At 38.6% G+C, this 22775-nt stretch overlaps 6 protein-coding genes across 10 annotated transcripts; 3 read left to right on the top strand and 3 right to left on the bottom strand.

Annotated features, from left to right (window-relative positions):
• Nucleotides 1-1474: 1474 nt before the first annotated feature.
• LOC106440006 (BAG family molecular chaperone regulator 7-like) lies at nt 1475-3645 on the top strand. Its single transcript, XM_013881577.3, has 3 exons — nt 1475-2490; nt 2788-3078; nt 3163-3645. Exons 1-3 carry the CDS (start codon nt 1606-1608, stop codon nt 3367-3369), a joined length of 1383 nt encoding a protein of 460 aa, XP_013737031.1. The 5' UTR covers nt 1475-1605; the 3' UTR covers nt 3370-3645.
• LOC106449760 (putative F-box protein At1g33020) lies at nt 3426-5632 on the bottom strand. Its single transcript, XM_013891462.3, has one exon. The coding sequence runs from the start codon at nt 5496-5498 to the stop codon at nt 4317-4319; it is 1182 nt and encodes a 393-aa protein (XP_013746916.2). The 5' UTR covers nt 5499-5632; the 3' UTR covers nt 3426-4316.
• Nucleotides 5633-6937: 1305 nt separating this feature from the next.
• LOC106440026 (transmembrane protein 184 homolog DDB_G0279555-like) lies at nt 6938-8837 on the top strand. The gene is made up of 5 exons (XM_013881606.3): nt 6938-7143; nt 7554-7834; nt 7910-8032; nt 8104-8394; nt 8478-8837. Exons 2-5 carry the CDS (start codon nt 7568-7570, stop codon nt 8679-8681), a joined length of 885 nt encoding a protein of 294 aa, XP_013737060.1. The 5' UTR covers nt 6938-7143; nt 7554-7567; the 3' UTR covers nt 8682-8837.
• A 480-nt stretch (nt 8838-9317) lies between these two features.
• Nucleotides 9318-11042, top strand: LOC106440049 (vacuolar protein sorting-associated protein 28 homolog 1). 3 transcript variants are annotated; one of them, XM_013881635.3, is made up of 3 exons: nt 9318-9535; nt 9670-9868; nt 10126-11042. In XM_013881635.3, exon 3 carries the CDS (start codon nt 10180-10182, stop codon nt 10807-10809), a length of 630 nt encoding a protein of 209 aa, XP_013737089.1. In that variant the 5' UTR covers nt 9318-9535; nt 9670-9868; nt 10126-10179; the 3' UTR covers nt 10810-11042. The 3 variants fall into 3 exon arrangements, with proteins under 3 accessions (XP_013737089.1, XP_013737100.1, XP_013737107.1); XM_013881646.3 differs by having other exon boundaries at nt 9349-9535; nt 9725-9868; XM_013881653.3 differs by lacking the exons at nt 9318-9535; nt 9670-9868 and adding an exon at nt 9869-9967.
• A 113-nt stretch (nt 11043-11155) lies between these two features.
• On the bottom strand, nt 11156-16797 carry LOC106440033 (B3 domain-containing transcription factor VAL3). Of its 2 annotated transcripts, none has more exons than XM_013881618.3 (12): nt 16479-16797; nt 15519-15600; nt 15319-15417; nt 14787-15099; nt 14314-14656; nt 13963-14059; nt 13598-13772; nt 13351-13430; nt 12961-13005; nt 12669-12875; nt 12106-12137; nt 11156-11849 (listed from the first exon to the last, which is right to left on the bottom strand). In XM_013881618.3, exons 1-12 carry the CDS (start codon nt 16634-16636, stop codon nt 11306-11308), a joined length of 2175 nt encoding a protein of 724 aa, XP_013737072.2. In that variant the 5' UTR covers nt 16637-16797; the 3' UTR covers nt 11156-11305. The 2 variants fall into 2 exon arrangements, with proteins under 2 accessions (XP_013737072.2, XP_013737079.2); XM_013881625.3 differs by having other exon boundaries at nt 12669-12872; nt 16479-16796.
• A 390-nt stretch (nt 16798-17187) lies between these two features.
• Nucleotides 17188-22710, bottom strand: LOC125578104 (anaphase-promoting complex subunit 4). 2 transcript variants are annotated; one of them, XM_048740393.1, is made up of 19 exons: nt 22425-22710; nt 22204-22315; nt 21994-22085; nt 21761-21844; nt 21435-21674; nt 21012-21092; nt 20719-20867; nt 20405-20565; nt 20224-20324; nt 20071-20145; nt 19771-19950; nt 19573-19655; nt 19395-19493; nt 19049-19153; nt 18607-18745; nt 18239-18469; nt 17966-18118; nt 17765-17846; nt 17188-17524 (listed from the first exon to the last, which is right to left on the bottom strand). In XM_048740393.1, the coding sequence occupies exons 1-19, from the start codon at nt 22494-22496 to the stop codon at nt 17424-17426; spliced, it is 2340 nt and encodes a 779-aa protein (XP_048596350.1). In that variant the 5' UTR covers nt 22497-22710; the 3' UTR covers nt 17188-17423. The 2 variants fall into 2 exon arrangements, with proteins under 2 accessions (XP_048596350.1, XP_048596353.1); XM_048740396.1 differs by having other exon boundaries at nt 18239-18457.
• Between the last annotated feature and the right edge of the window lie 65 nt (nt 22711-22775).

Here is a 22775-nt window from a genome sequence, read left to right as displayed (position 1 = left end):
AGATAATAGTTACTACACAGGAGACCGTGGTTTCCTCTGTAAACTATGAGATCATGTACGTTACGTTTCATAACATCACCTAACAACCTTTTAACATTGACAAGGCAAGGCATGTTCTTATTTATGATGCTTTGACCTACAACTCTCTCTTAAACATTTCTACTTTAGACTTTAATTAGAGGCGGCAGCTTCAAGGATCTTATAAGAAGATTCTTAGTCTCTGATTCTTCTGGAAACAAATTAATGCTCTATGTAACTCTTCATACCTGCTGGCCCAAAGATCATTCAAATATATATATTTTTTTTTCTTCAGCATTTGATTCTCTCACATTCCCCCTATAAATCAATAAGTATGCAATGCTTTTACTCTGTACAGCAGTCCTCTTTAGTGATCTGCTTCATCTTCTTGAATTTCTTAACATCCCCGAGATCACCAGATTATAACTCCTTGTTAAGACAAGATCTGTGAAACGAGCGAGCAACCATATTTTGGCAAAAAGAGAATTTTGGTGTGTGGGATAAGCTTTGAGGCATTCAGTGGTTGAGAACCATGTATGCTACTAAAGATAAACAACATCAAAAGTTATGTTTTGATAGAGACTTATTTAGTGACCTGGCTGAATGTGCTAAATAGATCGAAAAAGATGAAAGAAACAAAAAAAAAACTAACGTCTGCTTAAAGATAACCAAACCCAAATAGTTCAGCTTCTAAACGAAAGTAACCTTCTTATGCAAACCATGATCAACATAATAATAAGCCAATCTGTAAAGTGACATGTAGGCTGTAACTGGTTATCAATTTATGGAATATCATGAATGAATGGAATTAAAAAAAATGGAACGTAGATGAATGGAATAAGAGAAGTTATGGAATAAAAAAAATTGAATTCCATTCCACTCATTCCACTTATTCATGAACTTTTTTAACCATGAATGTTTTATAACTGCATTCCATTTTTTTCCAAACATTCCATAAGGAATCATTGGAATGAGATTTGTTTTCTATTCCATTCAAATGGTAAAAAAAATTTGGAATCTGCAGGAATAAGCCATTCCAAACAATTTCATTCCAAAAACTTGTAATCCAGTTGCACCCGTAAAGAATGAAAAAAACAAAAACTCACCAGGTGGAACATTAGCAATAGCCCTCTATCTCTCATAGGTTATCTTTGTATTTGTTCCCAACACACACTATTCGTAATCAAACCAAGAATCGTAGCTCAAAGGGTTCTTTATAAAACCAAACACAACTTAAAAAAAAAAAATCAAAAATCAAAAAACCACCCACAAACCCTACGATTTAAAGCGTTTCATATTATAATCTGGACAAACATTCAAACCACCCCTATCAATGATATCTGCAAAGCAAACGTTTAAAGCGTTGATATTTTAATCATAGACTCACGGGTGGAATGGAATCCAATGTCCCGACATGTTTTATGCAAAACGTCAGGTGCGTCTCACGTGACATCTCTCTATTATACATTAGGACCCACTTGCGAGTTGCGAGACTCTATTATTGACAGATCTCATCTTCTCTTCTGGTTACTTCTTCTTCTTTTACATTGTTTCGTTTTTTTACCTATCGATTCAAAGCAAGCAAGCATGAGCTGGATTCGTAGACTCGATCTCATCGACCCGTACTACACCTGTTCTCCACCTCTCGTCATCCGAGAAACCTCCATTGTCAAACCACCTTCATCATTCTTTGACTATGTCTTCGAAGAAGAAGAAGAAGATCTGGCTCCTTTCCCTTTCGGATTCTCACCACCACCTTCCCCACTTGATCTATTCTTCGAAACGGATCTGGTCCTGATCGAGAAATCGATTCGCCGCCGCAGGGAGGAGGAGTATCCTCCTCTGCAGTATCTCTGCGACCGAGTCTCCCAGTTGGAAACCAAGTTCGAGCGTTGTTTGGTCGGAGGAGGACGCGATGGTTCCGACAGGAAGTATAAACTGACAAAGGAGATTAAAGGGGGCTCTGGAGAGCGAAAGTACAAATGGGAGGCCGAGATCCAAGGCCCACCGGGGAGAAAGTACAAGTTGGAGGCTGAGCCGACAGAGAGGAAGTACAAGTGGGAAGCTGAGTTTGAGGGTCCTGGGGGAGAGAGGAAGTACACGTGGACTACTGAGATTAAAGGTGGCAAGAAGAAGAAGGATGTAGTTGCTCTCAAGAAGGCCAAGGCCAAAGCTGCTGCTGAGGCTGCTGAGGCAGAGGAGAAGAAGAAGAAGGAGATGGCGGCGAAGAAGAAGAAGAAGAGTTACAATTGGACGACCGAGTTGAAGTCAGAGAGGGAGAACGGAGAGATGCAGCACACCTATACGATTAAAGCTTCTTCCTCCTCTGGAGGCGAGAAAGGGAAGAAGCATGAGGAGAAGGAGAAGGAGAAGAAGATCAAGAAGAAGGAGAAGCCACGTGTTGTTGTGATTGAGGAGGATGATGAAGAAGAAGATGACTCTGAGGAACATGGAGCCATCCTTCTCAGGAAGGTATTTTTATTTATACTGACTCTCTCTTGCTTATATTTTCTGTTTATGTAGTTAATGTTCAAAAAATGTGTTTTATAGGAGATTATTGATTAGGCCAAAAAAAATTAGTTTCACTTAGGTCTTTAGGTGGGACATGTAGACAGATTTTTAGTTTCACTAATTTTGTATTGTCTATGAAGTTGGTTGGAAAAGTAGTTTGATATTGATTGGCATGATTGAGATTGGTCTGTTCAAAGGTTGAACCCTTTTGTACTTACTATGTGTTTTATCTTTTAATGGTTGTGGTGGTTATAAAAGGCGTATTCTCGAAGAAGTGGAGCAGTTAGGAACAAGAAGGGGAAGAACAAGGAGATGCCACCTGAATATGCGGCTGTCATGATCCAGAGGGCTTTCAGAGCTTATCTGATTCGCCGCTCAAAAGCCTTACGTGCTCTTCGTGATCTAGCTATCGCAAAGACCAAACTCAAGGAGTTAAGAGCTTCCTTCCACAACTTCAACTACCGTCGCGTCATCTCTCGTGATGCAGAGGAGCGCCAGAAGTTCTCTGAGAAGATTATTGTCCTCCTCCTCACGGTTGATGCCATTGAGGTACGTACACTTCTTAGTGGTTTTTAATTCACAGAGAATCAATCAATCTGGTTATTAAGAACCTTTTGGATTTTGGTATATTAGGGAGTTGATGTGATGGTTAGAGGAGCAAAGAGATCAATGGTGGATGAGCTGGAAGCAATGTTGGAGGTTGTAGACCCGCAACCACAGCAGGGGAAGTCATTGTCGATGAGGAGAAGAACTTTCGATATGCCAGACACTATGATCCGCAATGAAATCGCAGAGGGAGTGACTCAGATTGTTCAAATGCTTGAAACTGAAGAAGAGTGATGATGGAAGCTATGTTGTGCACGTGATTCAGAGGCTGGCTGTTTTGTTGTGTCTTGAAATAATTAATTAGCCTCTTTTGTTTGTTTTCTTAGTGTCTTAACAATGTTTCTCTAGTTATGGTGAGAAGAAAATAATGGGAGTGTCTGTTTATCAGTCTCTTCCTTCGAATATTTTCTCGTGTCTTTTTAGTGTGTTGTGTTTTATCAGTTCGTGTGTAATCCTTTTGTGTTTCCAAACTTGTAGACTCTTGTTTTTGAAATTGATTATGTTTTGATTCTGCTTGTGTCATTGTTTTGATTCTTGTGTTCTTGAGTTTCTTGAATGATGACATAATTATTTTTGGTGTGTTTAACATAAGTACATAACCACATTCAGAAATAATTAGTTTTTGTTTATATATTTCATAAAACTATAAAGTTAGACCGGAACATTAACAATAGCCCTCTCATACATTTGTCTTACCCTTCCCAACAGTCTCTTCTAGCCTAACGTAATCAAACCAAGAATCGTAGCTCAAGACATCCATCAGACAATCAAAGGCTCGTTCAAGTAAGACACATGCACAGTGCATCTATACTTATTATTCTGCAACAGCCACCTCGAAAGCTTTTCACCAAATCTATTTATTTTATTTTTTTTGAAACTAAGTTTTAAAGTTGAGTTTCTCGTATACCGCGGCTGGCTAATCAAAGTAATTTTCTATTTATCTCTGGGCGTCCAACTTAAATAAAAAAAGATGCATGCAGACAAAGAAAAAAAAAACTAAACATATTTTGTTTGCTCCCAAGTAATGAGTAACACAATTAGGAAATGAAGTTGGTAAAAAAAAAGGCACAAAATAACTAAGCCAAGCGAAAGACAAAGAAAGATAGATTAGCCAACACAACAAACCAGCACCTGTTCTCAATCGTCGAGGTTAGCTAACATATCGTACTTGTTCTGAAGGATCAAGGCTTGCGCTCTTGTGGTTTCGGCCTAACGGCAATGACATTTAGGCGTGGGCTTGACTTGAGGTACTTTGCATCGTTAACATTAAGATCCTCTACAAGGTCTACATAAGCGCAAACTCCATGATCTTTCTCCAAACCTTGGATCTCAACACTTTGTAGAGTCTTGCTTTCGAGACTGAAGTAGACAACATAAAACGGTCCACTTGTAAAATTCCCCGAGAAAACAATTTCACCTCTAGCAGTCACTCCAGCGATGGAATCTTTGGAGGAATCAAGGATACTATTATCCGGCAAAGTGTAGACATATTTAGACCACTCTTGTTTCTCAACATCCTCTAGAACCGATATACTCAACTCACACAGGCCCTTCCAAGTAATCACACCAACTTTTCCCTTATAATTCACCAATTTAACATACCAACTACTATCCCATTCTACATCAATAGACTTGAATTTCTCAGACCTAACATCGAAGCAAACTATCTTCACATCACACGGAAAATAATAACGCTGTTTAGATGCGAAATACAAAACTCCATTGATGCATATCCCTTCATCATCCATAACATGATGAAATAAGGAACATGAGCATTTGATCTTCCTCCACTCCATTATTCCATTTCCTAGAGTCAGAACTCTGTGAACGTCAGAACAATGTGTAACACAATCTGTATGGTCCATGAACAGTACCTTGAACTGCTTGCCAATAGGATCATACCCTAAAAAGCTTTTCCCATACCGTAACAGTTTAGGTACGGTCGCATATTGTCCCGTTCTAGGTTCACAGATCACAGTCTCCTCCTGACTCTTCAGTGTGATCGACTTCCTAGAGAAATAGATCAAACCAGAGGTAAAGCCATGATATTCTGGAGAAATGATGTCTTTGGGGAACTTCATGTGAAAATCTGGAGGAGGCGACGCCTTGTCATGTAGATCATGTTGACGCTGAGGCAAAGAGTAGAAGCTCCAGGCATCTTCTCGTTTAAGGGCGAATAAGAGACGTGGACGAGCCCATGACCTAGTCAAGAACAACTCGGTGAAAAATGGACGGTGGAGTATGGATCCCCACAGCTTCGATAGACAGCGACACCTCGCTACTGACTCTGCAGGCAATCTCGAGAATACCTGGACAATGAGATCATTCGGAATGGGAGCTGAATTTTCTTCTCCCGTACTCATGATCTGGAGTTGTGCGGTTTGTGATGGGACGGAGAGAAATATCTGTGGATGCAAATGACACACAACTAGCTAGGGTTTGGGTAATAAAATTTAAAAAGGATACTCCTGATTTTATATTTCATCACAGCCACAGAAATCACCCAAAACAATCTTGGCCGTTAAATAGTTTTTTTTTTAATAGTGGAGCCAAAATACAGAGAGAATGCAACAATAGCGGGGATGGAAAAATGACTAATACAACAATCTCAGCGAGTCAAAATGGTTGACAAACACGTAAGGAACAGACTAGACGAAGCTCTCTAAGAATCCATGAAGGTCGGGTTCACGAGGGCTGTGCTTCCTTTTTTTTGAAAAAAAGGCTTCCGTGTTAAAATTGCAGTAAGAAAACAAGCTATGACAGTTCATGTCACATAGACCAAACAAATTGTTATAGAGAAGTGTGTCACAGCAAGTCGATCTACTATATTGTTGTTGTTGGGGTCGTCTCAAACCATTTCTATATTGGTGGATATTCTTAAACCGCTGATAGCATTCTATCAGAGAAAATACATTTTGCTAATGGCGGTTTGGATGTATGCTTAAAACCGGTACAATCCGATGTATTTTCGGGTCCCAACCAGTTCTCCAGTTTAAAAATACATGATTTTGACGTACTTTGAAACGAAAACATAAGTAAAATCGGTTTTTCCGTTTTAAAATATTTAATAGAAAAAAAAACAAATAGTGAAAGCATAAAACGAGAACTTATGAAAAAAAAAATTATTCAATAAAAACAAAACCAAAATCTAAAAACTTTAAGCTTCAAAATTGTCATCATTGGTATGAACAAAGTAGAAAATTGCCAAAAAAAAGTTAGTAGAGCACAATTATATAAAACAAAAGCCCAGAGTTTGGAAATATGATGTACAAGTTTGAACATTTACTAATCTCGACCCGAATCTGAATCCGATAGAATCCGAACCGGTTTCGAACCAAAATTTTATATAAACCAGATGGGGTTGATTTTGATAAACCTGAAAAAACAAGATTAATCGAGATTCGATTGGACAAAATCGAAACCTGTTGAGACCCAACCACCCAGGCCTAAGACTAAGATGGATCAAGTTGAGCATCAAATTAATCAAAACTGGAATAGAAGTTGAAATCGACTCTTATGGGCTTTTTCTATTCACGAATAGAAAATATAGCTGTAAAAAGAAGCTTGTCATGGCCCATTTGTGGCCTCACAAAATAGAAATCCTTGGATTTGTTTTGTGTTTTATTTTTCTTGGGTTCTATGCTCAGCGATGACGTAATCAATGGAGAAAACTCGATCTTTACAAAACGTTTGAAGCGTCTCATATTATAGTCTGACAAAATTCAAACCACCCCTAACAACCAAACAAACGTTTAAAGCGTTTCAAATTTTTAATCTAACCAAATCCAAACAACGTGTGAAGGACTCACAGGTGGATCCATGCCGACATAGTTACGTCGTGGGCGTGCGTCTCACGTGGTATTACTATATCTCCATCGCTAGGACCCACATGCGACTCCATTAATGGCTGCTTCCTTCCCTCAGTTCTACATGATCTAACAAGACAGATCTGATTCTACTCAAGCTCTCACAGTCTCACGTCTTCGCTTCTACATCTCTTCTTCTCTGGTTAGTTCTTCTTCCCTGTCTGCTGGTGAACTCGCTTTGATCAGATTTACATTGTTTCTTTAGCCTCGAATTAGTAATGAGATATTATAAAGTATTGTCCTTTTCACTTGATGATTGAATTTAGAGTGTTCATCGGTTCTGACTCTCTTTGTTTTCTTCAATCAATCAAAAAGTTTTGAGCTTTTTGGTGTAATCGGCTCTATACTGTTTTTAAACACTGCAATATCTCGTTGCTCCTTTGTGTTCTAGTTCGAACTTAGCAGTCTTAGATCTCATCAAGTCTTTGCCTTTTCATCTTGAAAACACTAAAGATTCAATTTTGATGTGGGGCTCTGATTTTATTAGAATACTTGTGCTAGTCTGTGGCTTCTTGATGCTAAAGATTGTGTGTGAAAACTCTGATGATGCAGGGTTTAGGGGAACGATGATGGACCTAACGAAGCTGAAGCCTCCACAGATTACTTTCTACTGCTCTGCGTTATCTGTCTTCATCACGGTTCTGTTGACGTTACAGCTCGTGTCTCAGCATCTCTCTCACTGGAAGAACCCCAAGGAGCAAAAGGCTATACTCATCATTGTTCTTATGGCTCCTATCTACGCCGTTGTTTCCTTTGTTGGTTTGTTAGACGTCAAAGGAAGTGAAATCTTCTTTCTCTTCCTAGAATCCATCAAAGAATGCTACGAAGCACTAGTGAGTGTTCTTTTGTTTTCTCGCTTCAACATAAGATAGAGATGCTTACAAGTTCTTGATTTGTGTGTTTGCAAGGTCATTGCGAAGTTCTTGGCGTTGATGTATAGTTACTTGAACATATCTATCAGCAAAAACATTGTCCCTGATGGTATCAAAGGAAGAGAGATTCACCATTCTTTCCCCATGACTTTCTTCCAGGTATCTCTCTCTTATCTATCTTCGTTTCTTCTGTGTATCACTGACTTTGTTATGTCTATTGTTTTGGGCAGCCTCATGTAGTGCGTCTGGATCATCGAACTCTGAGACTTTTGAAATACTGGACATGGCAGTTTGTGGTGATCAGACCAGTGTGCTCCATCTTGATGATAGCTTTACAGATCATCGACTTTTATCCTTCTTGGTTGAGTTGGACATTCACTATCGTTCTCAACCTCTCGGTCTCTCTGGCGCTGTATTCGCTTGTGGTTTTCTACCATGTGTTTGCTAAGGAGCTTGCTCCTCATAATCCACTCGCAAAGTTCCTCTGCATCAAAGGGATTGTCTTCTTCTGCTTCTGGCAGGTAAACTAATGTTTCTATAATCAGTAAAAACCCGCTGAGAGCATTGGATTCAAATGTTCATTGAGGTTCTTGTGAGACTGCAGGGAATAGCGCTAGACATTCTGGTGGCAATGGGAGTGATCAAGTCTCATCATTTCTGGCTTGAGGTAGAGCAAATCCAGGAGGCTATTCAGAATGTGTTGGTATGTTTAGAGATGGTCATCTTCGCTGCGGTTCAGAAGAATGCTTATCATGTTGGTCCTTATAGCGGGGAGACCAAGAAGAAACTCGACAAAAAGACTGAATGATCTCGTCCCCGGTTAGAACGGGAAGTGGACTGTTTTTTGTTTAGGTGTCTTGGGGACTTCGAAACTCTTGCTTGTCATGATTGGGAATAAGAGACAAAAAAAAATAATGTTTTGAGAACAATGTTAATTAAACTACTACTACATTCTTATTATCAAGTTATGGTTGGCAAACTCGCACATATAACACACTGTTAAATCATGATTCAGGCAGGAGTTTAGCATCATAAACATATAGATATCCAAATAGTATACAGTATATGATTTTGATTCAGGATGATGATAAACAAACCAAGAAACATTTGCAGTTTATATTAAAGATTATTTTGTTACCCGGTTAATTTGGATAATACAAAGACAAGAAAGTTCACTGGACTAATATATTTGTGAAAGATTATATTTTTTTTCACATAATCAAAGTGATTTAAGTTTAACATTTTAAAATAAGATTTAAGTTTTTTTTTTTGTAAATTTAAAATCGAAATTTAAATGTATAGATATAAGAAAAAAATTTAATATATTCTTTTCAATTACTTATTTTAATTTGAAATATTTAATGCACTGGTGGAGAAAGTGAAATTTATTTACTAAAGTGGCATAGGTAAAAGGAGAAAGAAAAAGAAAAAAAAAGAGCGCGTAAAAAAGGGGGAAAGCGTAGGAAAAGACAAGACAAGAGTTTTCCAGATCATCGCAACTCCAACACGCAGCCTAGACAGATTCTTCTTCTTCTTCTCGAGATCTGACAACAGATCATACCATTCATTAACACTGCCTCAAGCGAATCTCCCTCTGAAGAAGAATCCTTTATACCAACCACTATCTTTCTTTCTTTCTTTCTTTGTCAACGCCCCTCACAGGTCAGCTTCCCAATTTCAACTACGCGTTTAAAATTCTGTGCCTAAGATTTTTAATCGAATTTTATCGTAATCTTTTAATTAAATCAAAATAAATTAAATTGGGGGTTTTTTTGTGCCATCAAATTAAAAAAAAGGAGAGAATTATTTTGGCGAGAAAATCGAAGCTGATTGATTCGTTGATGAAGACAGAGTTCGTTGCGCGCATACCCGCGTGAAGCTTTCGTCATCATCATCGTCATAAAGAACCCTCTCCTCACACGCAATCTCATCTCCCATCTCTCTCCTCTCATCTGGAGATTAGTTCCCTCATCGAAATCCCCAATCTTGTTTCATGTGAGTATCTTCCCTATCTCTCTATATATATTATTGCTTTTGCTTCAGAACTCGAACAAAAAAATTGTGATTTTGAATGTTCGATTAGAATGATTTAGGGTAAGATTTTTGATTTGAGATGGGTTTCTCGCTTCACTGATTGTGATCTAATCTGCTCTAAAGTTGCATACTTTATGCCTTCTCTGCTATGATTCATCTCTCAAAGTTTTAAACTTTACATGCTAATTAATCTCCTTTCCATGTGATTTTTGTTACAGAGAGAGAGGAAACTTTCTTCTGCGCGTGTCCCATTCTCTTCTCCATAGCTAAAGATGGAGGTCAAGTTGTGGAACGATAAGCGTGAGAGAGAAATGTACGAGAACTTCGCTGAGCTCTACGCTATCATCAAAGCCACCGAGAAGCTCGAGAAGGCTTACATCCGCGACCTCATCTCCCCATCTGAATACGAAACCGAGTGTCAGAAGCTCATCGTCCACTTCAAGACACTCTCCGCCACGCTCAGGGACTTGGTTCCAAACATCGAGAGGTTTGCCGAGACGTACAAGATGGACTGCTCCGCTGCTGTGTACCGGCTCGTGACCTCTGGTGTTCCGGCTACTGTGGAGCATAGGGCTGCTGCTATGGCGTCTACTTCGAGCTCTGCTTCCGTTGTTGCTGAGTGTGTTCAGAATTTTATAACTTCAATGGATTCTCTCAAGCTTAACATGGTGGCTGTTGATCAGGTGTATCCGTTGCTGTCTGATCTCTCTGCTTCGCTTCAGAAACTGAGCATCTTGCCGCCGGATTTTGAAGGGAAGATGAAGATGAAGGAGTGGCTGTTGAGGTTGTCTAAGATGGGGGCTTCGGATGAGCTCACTGAGCAGCAGGCTAGGCAGCTTCACTTTGATCTGGAGTCTTCTTATAACTCCTTCATGGCTGCTTTGCCTAGTGCTGGTAACTAACCGATGTTATGTTTGTGCTCGGATGCTTTTGTTTTGGGCTACTTGGCTTTAGTGTATTGATTTTGGTTTTAAGACTATTTGATGCTGCTACACACCTTGGAGATTAATGTTGTGTAGACCTTTCTTTTGTTGTGTAATGATTATGCCAAACCAGAGAATTGATTTCTTCTGATGAATTGTATGAATCTAAAACTCTACTTTTGTTGTTGTTCTTTTGGCTCTTTCTTGTTAAATGTTTGCGTCTTTAGTTTCTCGCATAGGAACAAGTTCTACACTTCTCATGGGAGAAGATATTGAACAAGTTCTACACTTGTCTAAATGATCTGTTTCTGTAGACAAATCAAAATGTGAAATTATAAGAAGTTCAACGAGAAAATTATATTTGCTCATTGTAATTAGAGTTTAGAAAAAGTAATGAGCTTTCATCCGTAAATATATTAAAACTACCCTTTATATCCAAAATGCGCCATGCCTGTGGGGTTAAAAATGGTAATTACTAGAAGCTTTCTACATGGAGCTTGTTATGAGCACTTGATGAGCTTCGTGGTGGCTTGAAGCTAGCTTCATCATGATGCAGAGACTTGTCCTTAGTCGTTGTCTTTGAACGGGGAGGAGGAGATTCTTCATCTTTCTCTGGTTGGAAATTCAAATCTATTTGTGCTTTCGAAGGCTCATGGTCCTTACTCGTTGTCCCACTGTTGTTAGCGGATTGGTGACGTTCCTCATCAGAGTTTGGAGACTCCAGCTCCTTGTGTGCTTTGTTTTCTATCTCAATCTGCTGCTGCTTCTTTTTCCGTTGCAACAGAGTTTCCCTACGGCGTCTTACCGTATCGCAGACCGTGCAAGAACAGCGTCGGCCGTGTTTGGGACTCGACCCACTCGGGGACTGTAAGCAAACGATGCAAGTGCAGCCGTTTCTATGCCGTGGGTGCTTTGAGGATGATTTGGGTGACATCAAGAGTCCTTCAGCTTCGTCCTGGGCTTCCTCATCGTCCTGTTCAGCTAAGAGTCCTTTATTTGCAGAGCATGTTGATCCGAAACTAGACACAATTCAAAGAAAACAGCAATAAACAGAAAATTAATGAGCTTCAAGAAACTATCTACTTTATCTAATGCTAGGAGATACTTTTCAATATCTAGCCTTTGGACCATGACTAGTAAGTACTAGTACCCCTAATTTGAATCCTACTGGGCATCATCTAAGATAAGAGTTGCCATTTCAAACAACTGAAAGTAAAAAGGAAGCCAGTAAAAGGAATGTGCGAGGTTTCGAGGATTCGAGATTAGGCAATTTACCCAGTATTTGGCTTCCCGATGATTGGAGCATCCTATATTGACACAAGAAATAGAAAGAAATAACTCAGTGAGTGATCTGTTCCCAAAAGTAAAGCAGGAACTGAGAAACATAACAAAAAGTAAAGCAGGAATTGAGAAACATAACAAAACGAACAATGGTTGATAACAAACATAATAACATGGCAAATCAAATGGAGGGTCTAATCAACTCAGGCGTCTGTCGCTTTGTCTTTATATATATTTTACATCTAAAAGGATAACAGTTAACCAATATTCTCAGTCAAAGTAACTAAGTAATTTCTAGACATTACACCTTCATCTCCGTTTCTGTTAGGCCAAGAGCAGCCAAGTCGACTATGCTTATATAAAGCACGCAAGGAATTTTTATTCTTGAGGAAATAATTTCTAGAACCCAATGTGTCTATTCTAGCATGAGCACACAGCTTGATTTCAAAATCCGGCAGAGCATCAGGTTATATTTTAATATCATGAAATAATATTGTCTTCCAGAAGACTATGTACCACAAATGCAAATTAGTTGAGCAAAAATCATATGGATGTACCTCATATTCTTCAAACTCAATGCCTTCTATTGTAATTATAGATGGAGTGAGGTTTGGAGGAGGTAGGATAAATCCTTGAGCTTCTTCCCATGTTAGCTTCAGCTCACTGAGGTCTCCCTTTTCGACTTTCTGACGTTTGCTTCTTGTAGTCGTCATGGTACTTTTATTTTTCCCCGTAGGTGGATGTATATCAATCGGTTCAGCCTGCTAATGCATATGCAGAAGAGATTAACTTTCCTCACACAAGCTAACTTGTCAAGAAAGTGTGTTAGTTTGGACTGTGAACACTTACATCTCCGTTTGTGCAACTCTCACGATTGTTATTCAATTCAGTTTCCTGCAAAGACACATTTCATAAGTAATAATATGTTCTAGACTTCTGGTATTTCCATCAGTCTTGAGTTGCACAATCTAAAATATTCTACTGCAATCTAGAAAAAGCCCATTTCGCATGGCAAAAAGTTCTGCTTCTACCATAAATCAAATGTAAACAATGTATTTTCACTCATTATAACTCCGCTCGTCTTATTCCTATTTGTGTGTTGGCAATATTACAAAGTGCAGTTAACATCCAGGAAAGCTTCTTAAGACTAACAGTTAGTTTGGCTACTAAATTAAAATTGTGATTTTGGCAACCAAAAGTACTTATAAATAAAGCTATCTAGTTAATTTAGAAAGTAACCTGAACAGACGACTGAGCGACCGAAGCCTTTCTGAACCCCATGATTAACTTCTTTTCTGGATCTACGCGACTAAATATGACTAGAACAAAAAAAGAGAATGGATTTCAGTTCCCAAGCATAAGGTCCTAAAACAAGACACTAACTCAGAAGAAGTGTAATATGCTTGACAAAAGATATTCGCTATAATGCCACCAACAGAACATATTTAAGCATTAATTACATGGTAAATGATCACCAATGACATACCTGTATCACCAGCCTGCAACTGCATGCTCTGTATGCACGGAGTTATTCCCTCTAGAAAATACATTCTGCTATTGTTGTTGACCCAAAAGCGAAACTGAAATGTCCACTCTTTACCCGTTGAGTCATGTACTGTGAGAGGCACACCATCGGTTTGGGAAATTTGGGGCAAGAAAGCCTGTTACATAACAGATGCTTAGTTAGTTTAATTCGAGACAACTGTAAAGTTTACATATATTATTCATGATGCAAAAAATAGTATATTTGATATAAGCAGCAGACAGTCACATCCTCAATTCTTTTCACATGTATCACCAGTTAACTAAGATAATAAGAATATGTAGTTGCATATGCAAACAGTTATTTACCTCTGCACATTTCTTTGGCAGCACCATCCTCCCAACTCGTCCAGCATCACTCACACTCAGAATCTTCTCAAAGAGAGGGGTGACAACGGATACAGATCTTGCACATCGTTAAGGTTCAGGTAGCTTTAAAATGACAAACGTTTTTTTCAGTTTTATATGTCATGAACCTGAGCGGGCTAAGTATCCAAGCAGAAAAGTAAAACGTATATATAAGACCGTCTATCTGAAAGGCTTACACCCACCCTACTCTGCAACCTAGTCTAGACTTATTCACGTCAAAAGCTAAAAAGAGAAATAACAAAAAGCAAAAGCAATGGACACTTAAGTATTGATAAAAGACAAGAAGGATACTCGTTGGGTAGATTCTGTAGAACTTGATTTTTATATGGAATCTTGGGAGAATATCGTGGAACCACCTGATATTTTCCTGGCGTATCAAGATGAATCCCGAAATTCCAATTCTTGCTTTCGAGTGGTGAGTCTGCTCCTCTATTCAAGTCATTGTGTAAGTGACTCAGTGGAGAAGAATTATCTTTACGCCATAAATATCTTCCACCTAGTCCCAAGTGACCATTCGTCTCAACTGGTGTTGTTACAGGAAAAGCACGCTGTGCCCCCAATGGACCCTCCTTCAATGAGATCAATGGAGGATAGGCATTGACGTTTGGACAAGTAGGTACTTTACAATTAGGCCCTGCAGTTAAAGATTCATAAGTAAGCAACCGGCTTCGACTAATAAATAATTCAAAATCCCCTCAGCCGGAAAACATAAATGAGATTGCAATAAAAGTAATATAAAAATATTTTTATATAAGAGCATGCACCTGCTTTCTGATTATAAAGAATGCTGTTTGTGTGATTGTTTGAATTTACACTCATTAATCTCCCCATCAAGTCATTCATTCCCCTGTGTTTCTCCGTGGAATATGCAGTGGCCTTGTCTTTGGAAGTAGGTTGATTAAATTCATAACAATCTCCACGATTATGCAGATCACTCTGCAGAATTGAAGGACCTGATAAATTAGGAGGCCGGTAACTTCTGGTTGAAGAATTCCAATCGATCGACAAGTCCTGGAATTTGTCAGCAATTGGAGACTGGAAAAGAAAGGATGGTGGTGGTGGCCTAAAATTAGGACCCTGAAACGCATAAAACAGACTGTTATTGCGTGTTGCCTACACCACAAAATAGGACTTCAAACACATGAAAGGGACCTTTGAACAGCTAAAAGTTTGCTAAAGATTAGGAATAGTTGCTGAACATCATGAACCATATTGATTCAGGTAATATCACTCCGCCCAGATTACTATAAGGATGGAATTCTATAATAGGAAATAAAAAGTGAAATCCTTTCTCACCACAGAAACTTTTTTTCGTGCACAAGTCAAACACTCAATTCCTCCAGCATCCAGCAACGTAAAAGCAGGTGCAGACACAACACAACCGCAATGAATTCGCTGCACAGAATTCCAACAGTGAGAAACTTCAAATGCGCACAGGAATTTTGTTGATGCAAAAGAGACTTCAAAAAAATGTAATCAGTGCACCATTTCATTACCTTTCCACATGACTCACAACACCTCCATCCGGAAGCCCTTTGGTGAAAGATGTCACAAAACCTTCCTTGCTCATAGGCAGAGCTGTAACCAGAATATAGTCATCAATATATATTTGCAAAATGGATAATACAATAACGAGTTAATGAAATTGATGCAGTGAGATGGTAAAAGAATTGTCTCTGCAGTGAGTGTCCTTGAATCAGAGAAAGAAAAACCACTCTCTTGAGTCGGTTAATGCGTAATGCAATTATAGCTACTAAAAAAAACTTTTAACTAGTCTTTGTCTTCTTGTGCAAGTGAGACAATCTGATGAAGTCTACATTTCAAAAGCAAGTCACTAGAAACTATAATACACTATATAGTCTCCAAGCATCCACAGTTTGGAAACACACATTCTAAGGCCATGTTTATTGGAAGGTTCTTAGCGTAATATAAGAACCGTCTCTTAAAACGAGACAAACTCTTATTTAAGAGACGGTTCTTAGTTTTTTTTAGTTAAAAATTAAGAGACGGTTCGCATTGTTTCTAGAAAGCACTCTAGAGTCTACAAACAGGGAAGAAAATCACTAAAGGGCCACCAATTTTCATCAAATTGAAGAGAAATGGTTTCCCATATAAACCGATCAAACACAAACACATCTAGACAATTTAACAATGAAGAAGTTACGCGAGCAAAAAATTAGTTTCCTAGCTCAGCAAGTAGAATTCAACAACACAAGTCCCTATCAACATTTGCAAAAATCAGCTCAAAACATCATCATCGACTTCTAATCTCTCGGATTGTAGCCAAACCAGTGGATAAGAGATACGCTACAATCCGAAATTACGCTAACGAGAATTCACAAACATAAAACACAAAATTACAGAAAAAAAAATAAAAATAAACAAACAACAACGTTCCACCTGATTTTTTCAAAAATCGAGAGAGTGAAGGAAGCGGAGAGGAAGAGTTTGCTTACGCGCAACGGTTACAGAGGTCGGCGAAATCGCCGTTACGGAGACGCCAGCCAGGGCGGTAACACTCGCGGTTGAAGTCAGGGCACTCGCGGTTGAAGCAAAATCTAGCGGAATAGGAAGAAGGCGTCATTGAGGAGGACGAAGAAGGAAAGGGAAGCATCGAACAAACCCTAGAAAATGCCTAAATAAACTGAGAGAGAAGAAGAAAATGGTGTGAGAAGAGAGAAAAAGGTAGTGAGTGAAGTGTTGTTTTTGCCTGATCAGCTCTTTCTCTCTCAAAAGTGCTCTCTCTCTCTGAGATTTTACGGAAAAGGAAAGCTATCATCTCATTTAACCTTTTTTTTATTTCTTTCCTCTTTTTCTCTATTATTATTATTCTTACGTTTTTATTCTTTTAATCAACGCCAAGTCATCATGAGTTTGGTAGGTCCAAAATAAATTCCCATCAGACCATATGATATTTTATTTGATACCAACATTCATATGTCGCATCATTTTTTTATTAGTATTTCGTTTGCTGTTGGATAGAAGAATCTCACCTTTTTACCTTTTAAAACCTTTGAACTCTCACTCTATTACTATTTAATTAGCGGCACAAAGGGAACAAACAACATGCGTAATGTACTAACGTGTCTTCATCTCATCTCATGTGTGACATTTGTTGTCAATCAGAATTATTCAGGAGCGTAAGAGAGTTGGCTAAAACTTGCCTTCAAGAGTACAAAATGCAGTACTAATTTTTAAGAGTTACATCATTTCAACGTGTTTTAGCCGCATCACCAAAAAATGCAGATTCAATACTAAATACTAAAGTACAAACCTGTCAAAGCATAACCAATTAATTCAAGAGTGTAGTGATTCTATCTATCGAAGTCTTTTGTTTTCTACAAACTTGAAAGTAATTGATCTACAGGAATAATCAAAAGCCAGGCATTTGGAGGAGGGTTTTACTTGTCTTCAGAGACTTCTTCTTCGTCTTCATCTTCCTCCAATATGTACACCAGGGCTCGTCTTCTCTCAGCAAAAACGCATGCCACTCCTCTTGAAGCTGTTAATTAAAAAGATACTTCGGTGAACTTGAAAAGCATTTTTTTTAGTTCCAAGGTGTTAGCTATAGGAATGTCATCCTATATTGTTCCACATCCTGGAATAAAGCTCTCTGCTTGCTACTTAATACTAGTACTAGTCTTAGTGAGAGTACTTAGGTAATCTCTTGTCCTTAAAAATTTATACTTGAAACCTTACTTAAGACATAAATGGAAATATGAATGAGAAAATGGGAACTTACCGCTCACTGCTAGCGGAGCAATGGTAGAATGTGGAACTTTGCGAACCTTTTCGTTCTCCATTTCCAGGTAAACAATGGAGCTCTGCAGCAACAACATTTGTGAAGATTCTTAGTAAATAAGATCGTTTCAACATAAATAAGTTACTAGATAACCTCATTCGATTGCAGAGAGCAGTTGACAATGGTTAAAATTAACACTACCTTCAAATCCTCTAGCTCCCATTGATTTAGACAACTAGATCTTGAAATGGAAATGAATGGAAGGTCACCAGTTTGAACAACCATCATGCAGGCTTCTCCTGAGCCTTCAGAATTTGCACTTGTTTCGTTCATTAATAAAACCAGTTCTTTATCCTGTTTCAGAATTAGACTTGTGTTACACAGAGCTCAGAGAAAGAGAGACAGGCACAACCAGGTGACAAAGGGGAGATAAAAATAAATCAGCCAGTGCTGCGGAAGAGAATGAGTATTCACCTTGTATAGAGATAAATCAACACAGTGGTAGCCATTTGGTACAGATAACAAGACAGCTTCCAGAGAAGTATAATCGTTGCTTTGGTTGTTGGAGTTTTGCTTAAACCCCTTAGCTATGCCAATACAGTTCTGAATATCTGGGAAAGCTTCGTCAGGGACTTGAAAAGATATGTAATCAGTGTACCCACTTTCACAAGGTGTATCAGCACAGAGTTCATTCTGCACAAGCAGCTGAAGGTTTAAGTATGTCAGGACGCAGAAGCAAATTTTAGCTGTGAAAATAGAAACGAACAATACGCAATAACCTTTTCCTAAGCATCTCCTATTGGGATTATAATAATGTACGCTAGAATTGATGCTGCAAATACCTTATAAAAGGAAATAGACATCGGAATGGTAATACGCGTTTGCGTTGTTGACAACTGAAGAGGGCAAAGCGGCAACAACTTCATACATGATATCTTCCTTGATATGGTTGTAAAGGGCATCAGTAGAGCCCTCTTGAAACTAAAAATTGTTAAAGCAAATAAATCAGATTTTAATGTCTAGTCACAAAAAGAAATTCATAAGAGACTATGATCAGATATTAAAAAGCTCAGCATAATTTGTTTTGCAGGTAAAACTCCCAAAATATGTATAATCGTTGTTTAGCAATAATAGTACAGTTAGTACTATACAATGCCAAGGCTATGCATCAGACCTTTGTCTCTACCACATCCTTTGACACATATCAGTTAACTAATGCTGTGCGCCATGAAATATCATGTCCAATCATTGAAATAAGTAGAAAAACGTTAAGGCAAAAATTACCTGGACTCCATGTGTTGGAATTCCTTAGCCAATGTTCTCCGCAGAAAATCAGTGTCTGAAAACCCTCCAAACTGAATCAGTTGTCTTACTCTTTCAATTGTTTTGCTGGAACATCAAAACCATAAGAGTTTATATTACTTGGAGGGAAAATGTAATGGACAGCTTTGGAGGATTCAATGGACTTCATTTGTTTCTACGAAATGCTTTTGTGAGAACACAATAACCTACTCTACTGAATCTGCTTATGGATGTTTTTAAGAAGTCAAGTAACATAACCAAGATTCTGAACTAAAACATAATACGTAAAAGGTAGGAGAAAGCGCAGATAGGGAAAGAGGTAACCCACATATCAATTTCAATGTCATCATCAGCTTCAGATAGATCCACGAGGTCTTTCACCGGATCTTGATCATATAAGAACTTCAAGAATACCACAAGGAGTTCACTGCCACGGAAGCAAACCATGTAACTACAAATATTTGGCTTTCAACACCATAAACAGCATAGAAACACACCGTGCATACCTGTTGTATGACATAAGCTGATCATTTGGTTCTTGCATAAGATACTTTATGCTTTTGAGGAGCCAGTTGAAGAAATTTGAGAACTGAAATAAAAAGACTATAATATTATTGAAATGGACAGTGTGTGGGAAACATGGGACCAACATTATTCTGAATAACTGGAAAATTTAGTGATTAAAGGTCTGCAAGCCTCTGTACCTGTTGGACAACAGAAGATAGTACCATCATAAACCGTTGCACTTGTACAAGTAGAAGACCAGCATTCTCAGTTGCTTCATCAAGGAGTCTCTCATCCAAACCAATGCCTTGGTATCGTGCACGCCACCTCGAGAGACCTCTTAGTTCACCCATCCTGAATCCAATAATTTCAGCTGCCGGCTGAGGAAAAAAAAACTATTGGTTATATAAATATACCTAAATATTATTTGCAATCTAAGCAAACCTTACTTAGTCTAACAATACATATATCCATTTCCAGGAGGGTGAAGAATGCTAAACCTGGAGATGGTCAAGGACAACCAGCTGAAGCTCTTTTCCTGTACCACATACTGACTTTAAAACACGCTTCACACCCTACTAAACAAGATAACTACTTAGTAGGATACAATAAAAACTAGCACCCTGAAGATGATCAAGCTAAGGGAAGCTTACCACTTCACCGAGAGAGTTGACTAAAAACTGATTAAGTGCTGGGCTTATTCGTGCACCACCCAAAAGGCTAAGAAATTCTTCTTGAGGAGATGATTCCAGTCCTAGGAGAAAAAGCAACACGGCCTGTGAATCTATGAGCCAACGAGAAAAACCTCAACACAAAAGCGGAAGTGGCAAATACCATTATCTGTGATTAAGGTGGAAAGAGAATGAAACTTGTCGTGGAAAGTTTTCATGGCATCGGCCCATTGTTTGCTCATAACTGATAGGGATTCTCGAATAACCTCAGTCAAATCTTCAATGTTGGAAGCTTGTTGAGCGACCTGATGAAGCTCATATTTCCTGAAACAAAATTTTGACAACAGACCAAGAATGTATCATTTACTAACGTTTTCCAGTATTAATATCTACACTTAAAATAATGACAAGGAATGAAAAAAACAGCAGCGGAATATAGATAATTTGGCGTGTGATCACTTCTTGCAGAAAGCTTACCTCTTCCAAAATATAGATGTGTCCATTGCAAGGCAATGTAAACCATGCAGATCAACATTTAGTTTTTCCTCCTTTGGCTCGATATCACAATCCCTAAATTCTCCTGTGCACATTACCACCAGGCGACAGAGGTCTTTCGACAAAGCAACCTAACAAATGCAAACAATAATTAGTTCGAATATGAAGACTCGTAATCCCTCCTTTATTAGTTTCCTCCACGGACATTCACTCTCAGAGACATGGAAACCTAAGAAATGTCATTCGAAAAGCATGGTTCTAAGGGATGCGAGTACCTTGTAAATAGTAGCATTAAATAGTTTGCAAGAGGCATGCCCATCCAGATAGGCCACAGGAACAGACAGCTCGTGTATATTCTGATCATGAGTTTGCAGGAAAGATGAGCAAACACATGAAACGAGAGAAAACAAGAGTTAAATTGAAAATAAAACAAGAAAATATTGTTAGTAGCTAGCAATAAAGATAAAAACGAAACTTACAATATGTTAAACTATACTCCTAACATTAATACTGGAAAAATATGTAATAAGGGAGCCACTAAAGATTTCAGAAGACAATTTACATATGCAAACAGTGCTGAAAGTTCATTAAGCATCCTACAATTCTATATGCAAACACAATTGGCAGGTGATGAACCATCAGCAACCATGATACATCAATGGCTTACTAATTACTTAAAAGTAAAAAGAGCGACTTACAATCTTCCCAATCTGAAATATTCCAAATATATTAAAGCAGATGCTCCCATCTCGATCCCCACTGCAGAGGACGTTAAACTTCCGGAATGAGGCATTAGATAGTTCTGCTAAAGAATCTTCACCATCATCCATGAAACTGGAGTCACCAGCTACCACTCCAGGCATCTTCGGAGCTCTTGGAGCAGGAGGGAAGAAACGTGAGGTACGGTCCTCATAAGCTGAGACTTTCCCAATTTCATCCTGAAAACCAAACTCGTAGAGTCAGCACAAGCTCATATAAACGAAAGAAGGTCCATTGATATAAACCAAAACATGAGAAATCATACGGTATTGGATTCTCCATCCTCCTCCCAGTTAAGACACACGACAGCTACATCATGGGGCTTCAAGCTCCTTAGTAGCTTCCCGTTCTACATGAAAAAGGAGAGCATTAACCACATTCTGATAAAAGCATGATCATTTTTTTTTCTTTGCTATAGCAGTGACTCAAAAAGAATCGTTAGTCCATCAACAACAACATCATTAGTACCAAGGATTAGCTACAAAGTCTAAAACTTGCCTCAACATCGTGAAGCGCAATGGTTCCATCCTCTAGACCAACAGCTATGGCTTTACCATCAGGACGCCAACATAAAGAAGTAACAGGCCTTCCTATAAGCCAAAACAAATGAAAATAGACTTACTAGTTATTACCAGACTTACTAGTAGTCCTGCTTCACACTGTACACTTTTAACTGCAGCACATAGTTAAGAGCAGAAGTGTTTTCACCTGGCGAAATAGTCCATAACCTCTGCCAATTGAATCTATGCAGCAAAATTTTCGAATCCTCCGTAACCATTGCGAGTAAATCCTTCTCCGGGTTCCACTCAGCTATCTTAATCTGAAGAAATTGAACATCCAAAAACATGAACTCATCACATAAAAGAAGGCAAACCCCCATGTCTAAAATCAGAAAAAGCTACAAACTTTGAGAAGAAGAGAAGAAAAACCTGAAAGGGTATGGGCTTGTCGAACTGGAGCTGGAAAGGGATGCTACTTTCTTCACCCTCCTCACTCTCCATCTCCGAAGATCCCAACGTTTTACAAAGTTAAACAATTACTAGAAAAAAAATTAGGGGTTTTCGACTTCTTCCAAAGCTTCAGAAACTTAGGAATCAGAGAAGAACAGCTACGGAGAGTGAATTCAGGAAGGCGGAAGGAGAAGACGGAGGTCGCCGGAGAGCAGAAGGAGACGCACTTTTGACAAAACCTGGCGGGATTTTTTCTCTCAATTCCAATAAAACACCCAATCTCCGGTTTGATCTCGGTTTCGTTTGGTTTATAAATTATTAGGACTGAGA

The sequence above is a fragment of the Brassica napus genome, chromosome A1, assembly GCF_020379485.1.
Source record: "Brassica napus cultivar Da-Ae chromosome A1, Da-Ae, whole genome shotgun sequence".
In the NCBI taxonomy this organism is placed as follows: domain Eukaryota; kingdom Viridiplantae; phylum Streptophyta; class Magnoliopsida; order Brassicales; family Brassicaceae; genus Brassica; species Brassica napus.
The sequence above is the reverse complement of the archived record's forward strand: the minus strand, read 5'-3'. Positions and strand labels throughout refer to the sequence as shown.

Bases quoted from the DNA above. Each gene is read 5' to 3' on its own strand.
- LOC106449760 (XM_013891462.3), bottom strand. From the start codon at position 5,498: ATGAGTACGGGAGAAGAAAATTCAGCTCCCATTCCGAATGATCTCATT.
- LOC106440049 (XM_013881635.3), top strand. From the start codon at position 10,180: ATGGAGGTCAAGTTGTGGAACGATAAGCGTGAGAGAGAAATGTACGAG.
- LOC106440026 (XM_013881606.3), top strand. From the start codon at position 7,568: ATGATGGACCTAACGAAGCTGAAGCCTCCACAGATTACTTTCTACTGC. The intron at 8,033-8,103 runs GTATCTCTCTCT...TGTTTTGGGCAG, and splicing joins TCCCCATGACTTTCTTCCAG to CCTCATGTAGTGCGTCTGGA. The intron at 8,395-8,477 runs GTAAACTAATGT...GTGAGACTGCAG, and splicing joins TCTTCTTCTGCTTCTGGCAG to GGAATAGCGCTAGACATTCT.
- LOC125578104 (XM_048740393.1), bottom strand. From the start codon at position 22,496: ATGGAGAGTGAGGAGGGTGAAGAAAGTAGCATCCCTTTCCAGCTCCAG. The intron at 21,093-21,434 runs GTAAGTCGCTCT...ACTCATGATCAG, and splicing joins TATTTCAGATTGGGAAGATT to AATATACACGAGCTGTCTGT. The intron at 20,325-20,404 runs GTATTTGCCACT...TTTTTCTCCTAG, and splicing joins CACCTTAATCACAGATAATG to GACTGGAATCATCTCCTCAA.
- LOC106440006 (XM_013881577.3), top strand. From the start codon at position 1,606: ATGAGCTGGATTCGTAGACTCGATCTCATCGACCCGTACTACACCTGT. The intron at 2,491-2,787 runs GTATTTTTATTT...TGGTTATAAAAG, and splicing joins GAGCCATCCTTCTCAGGAAG to GCGTATTCTCGAAGAAGTGG. The intron at 3,079-3,162 runs GTACGTACACTT...TTGGTATATTAG, and splicing joins TCACGGTTGATGCCATTGAG to GGAGTTGATGTGATGGTTAG.
- LOC106440033 (XM_013881618.3), bottom strand. From the start codon at position 16,636: ATGCTTCCCTTTCCTTCTTCGTCCTCCTCAATGACGCCTTCTTCCTAT. The intron at 12,876-12,960 runs GTAAGTGTTCAC...CATATGCATTAG, and splicing joins AGAGTTGCACAAACGGAGAT to CAGGCTGAACCGATTGATAT. The intron at 12,138-12,668 runs GTACATCCATAT...GTGTCAATATAG, and splicing joins TTGAGTTTGAAGAATATGAG to GATGCTCCAATCATCGGGAA.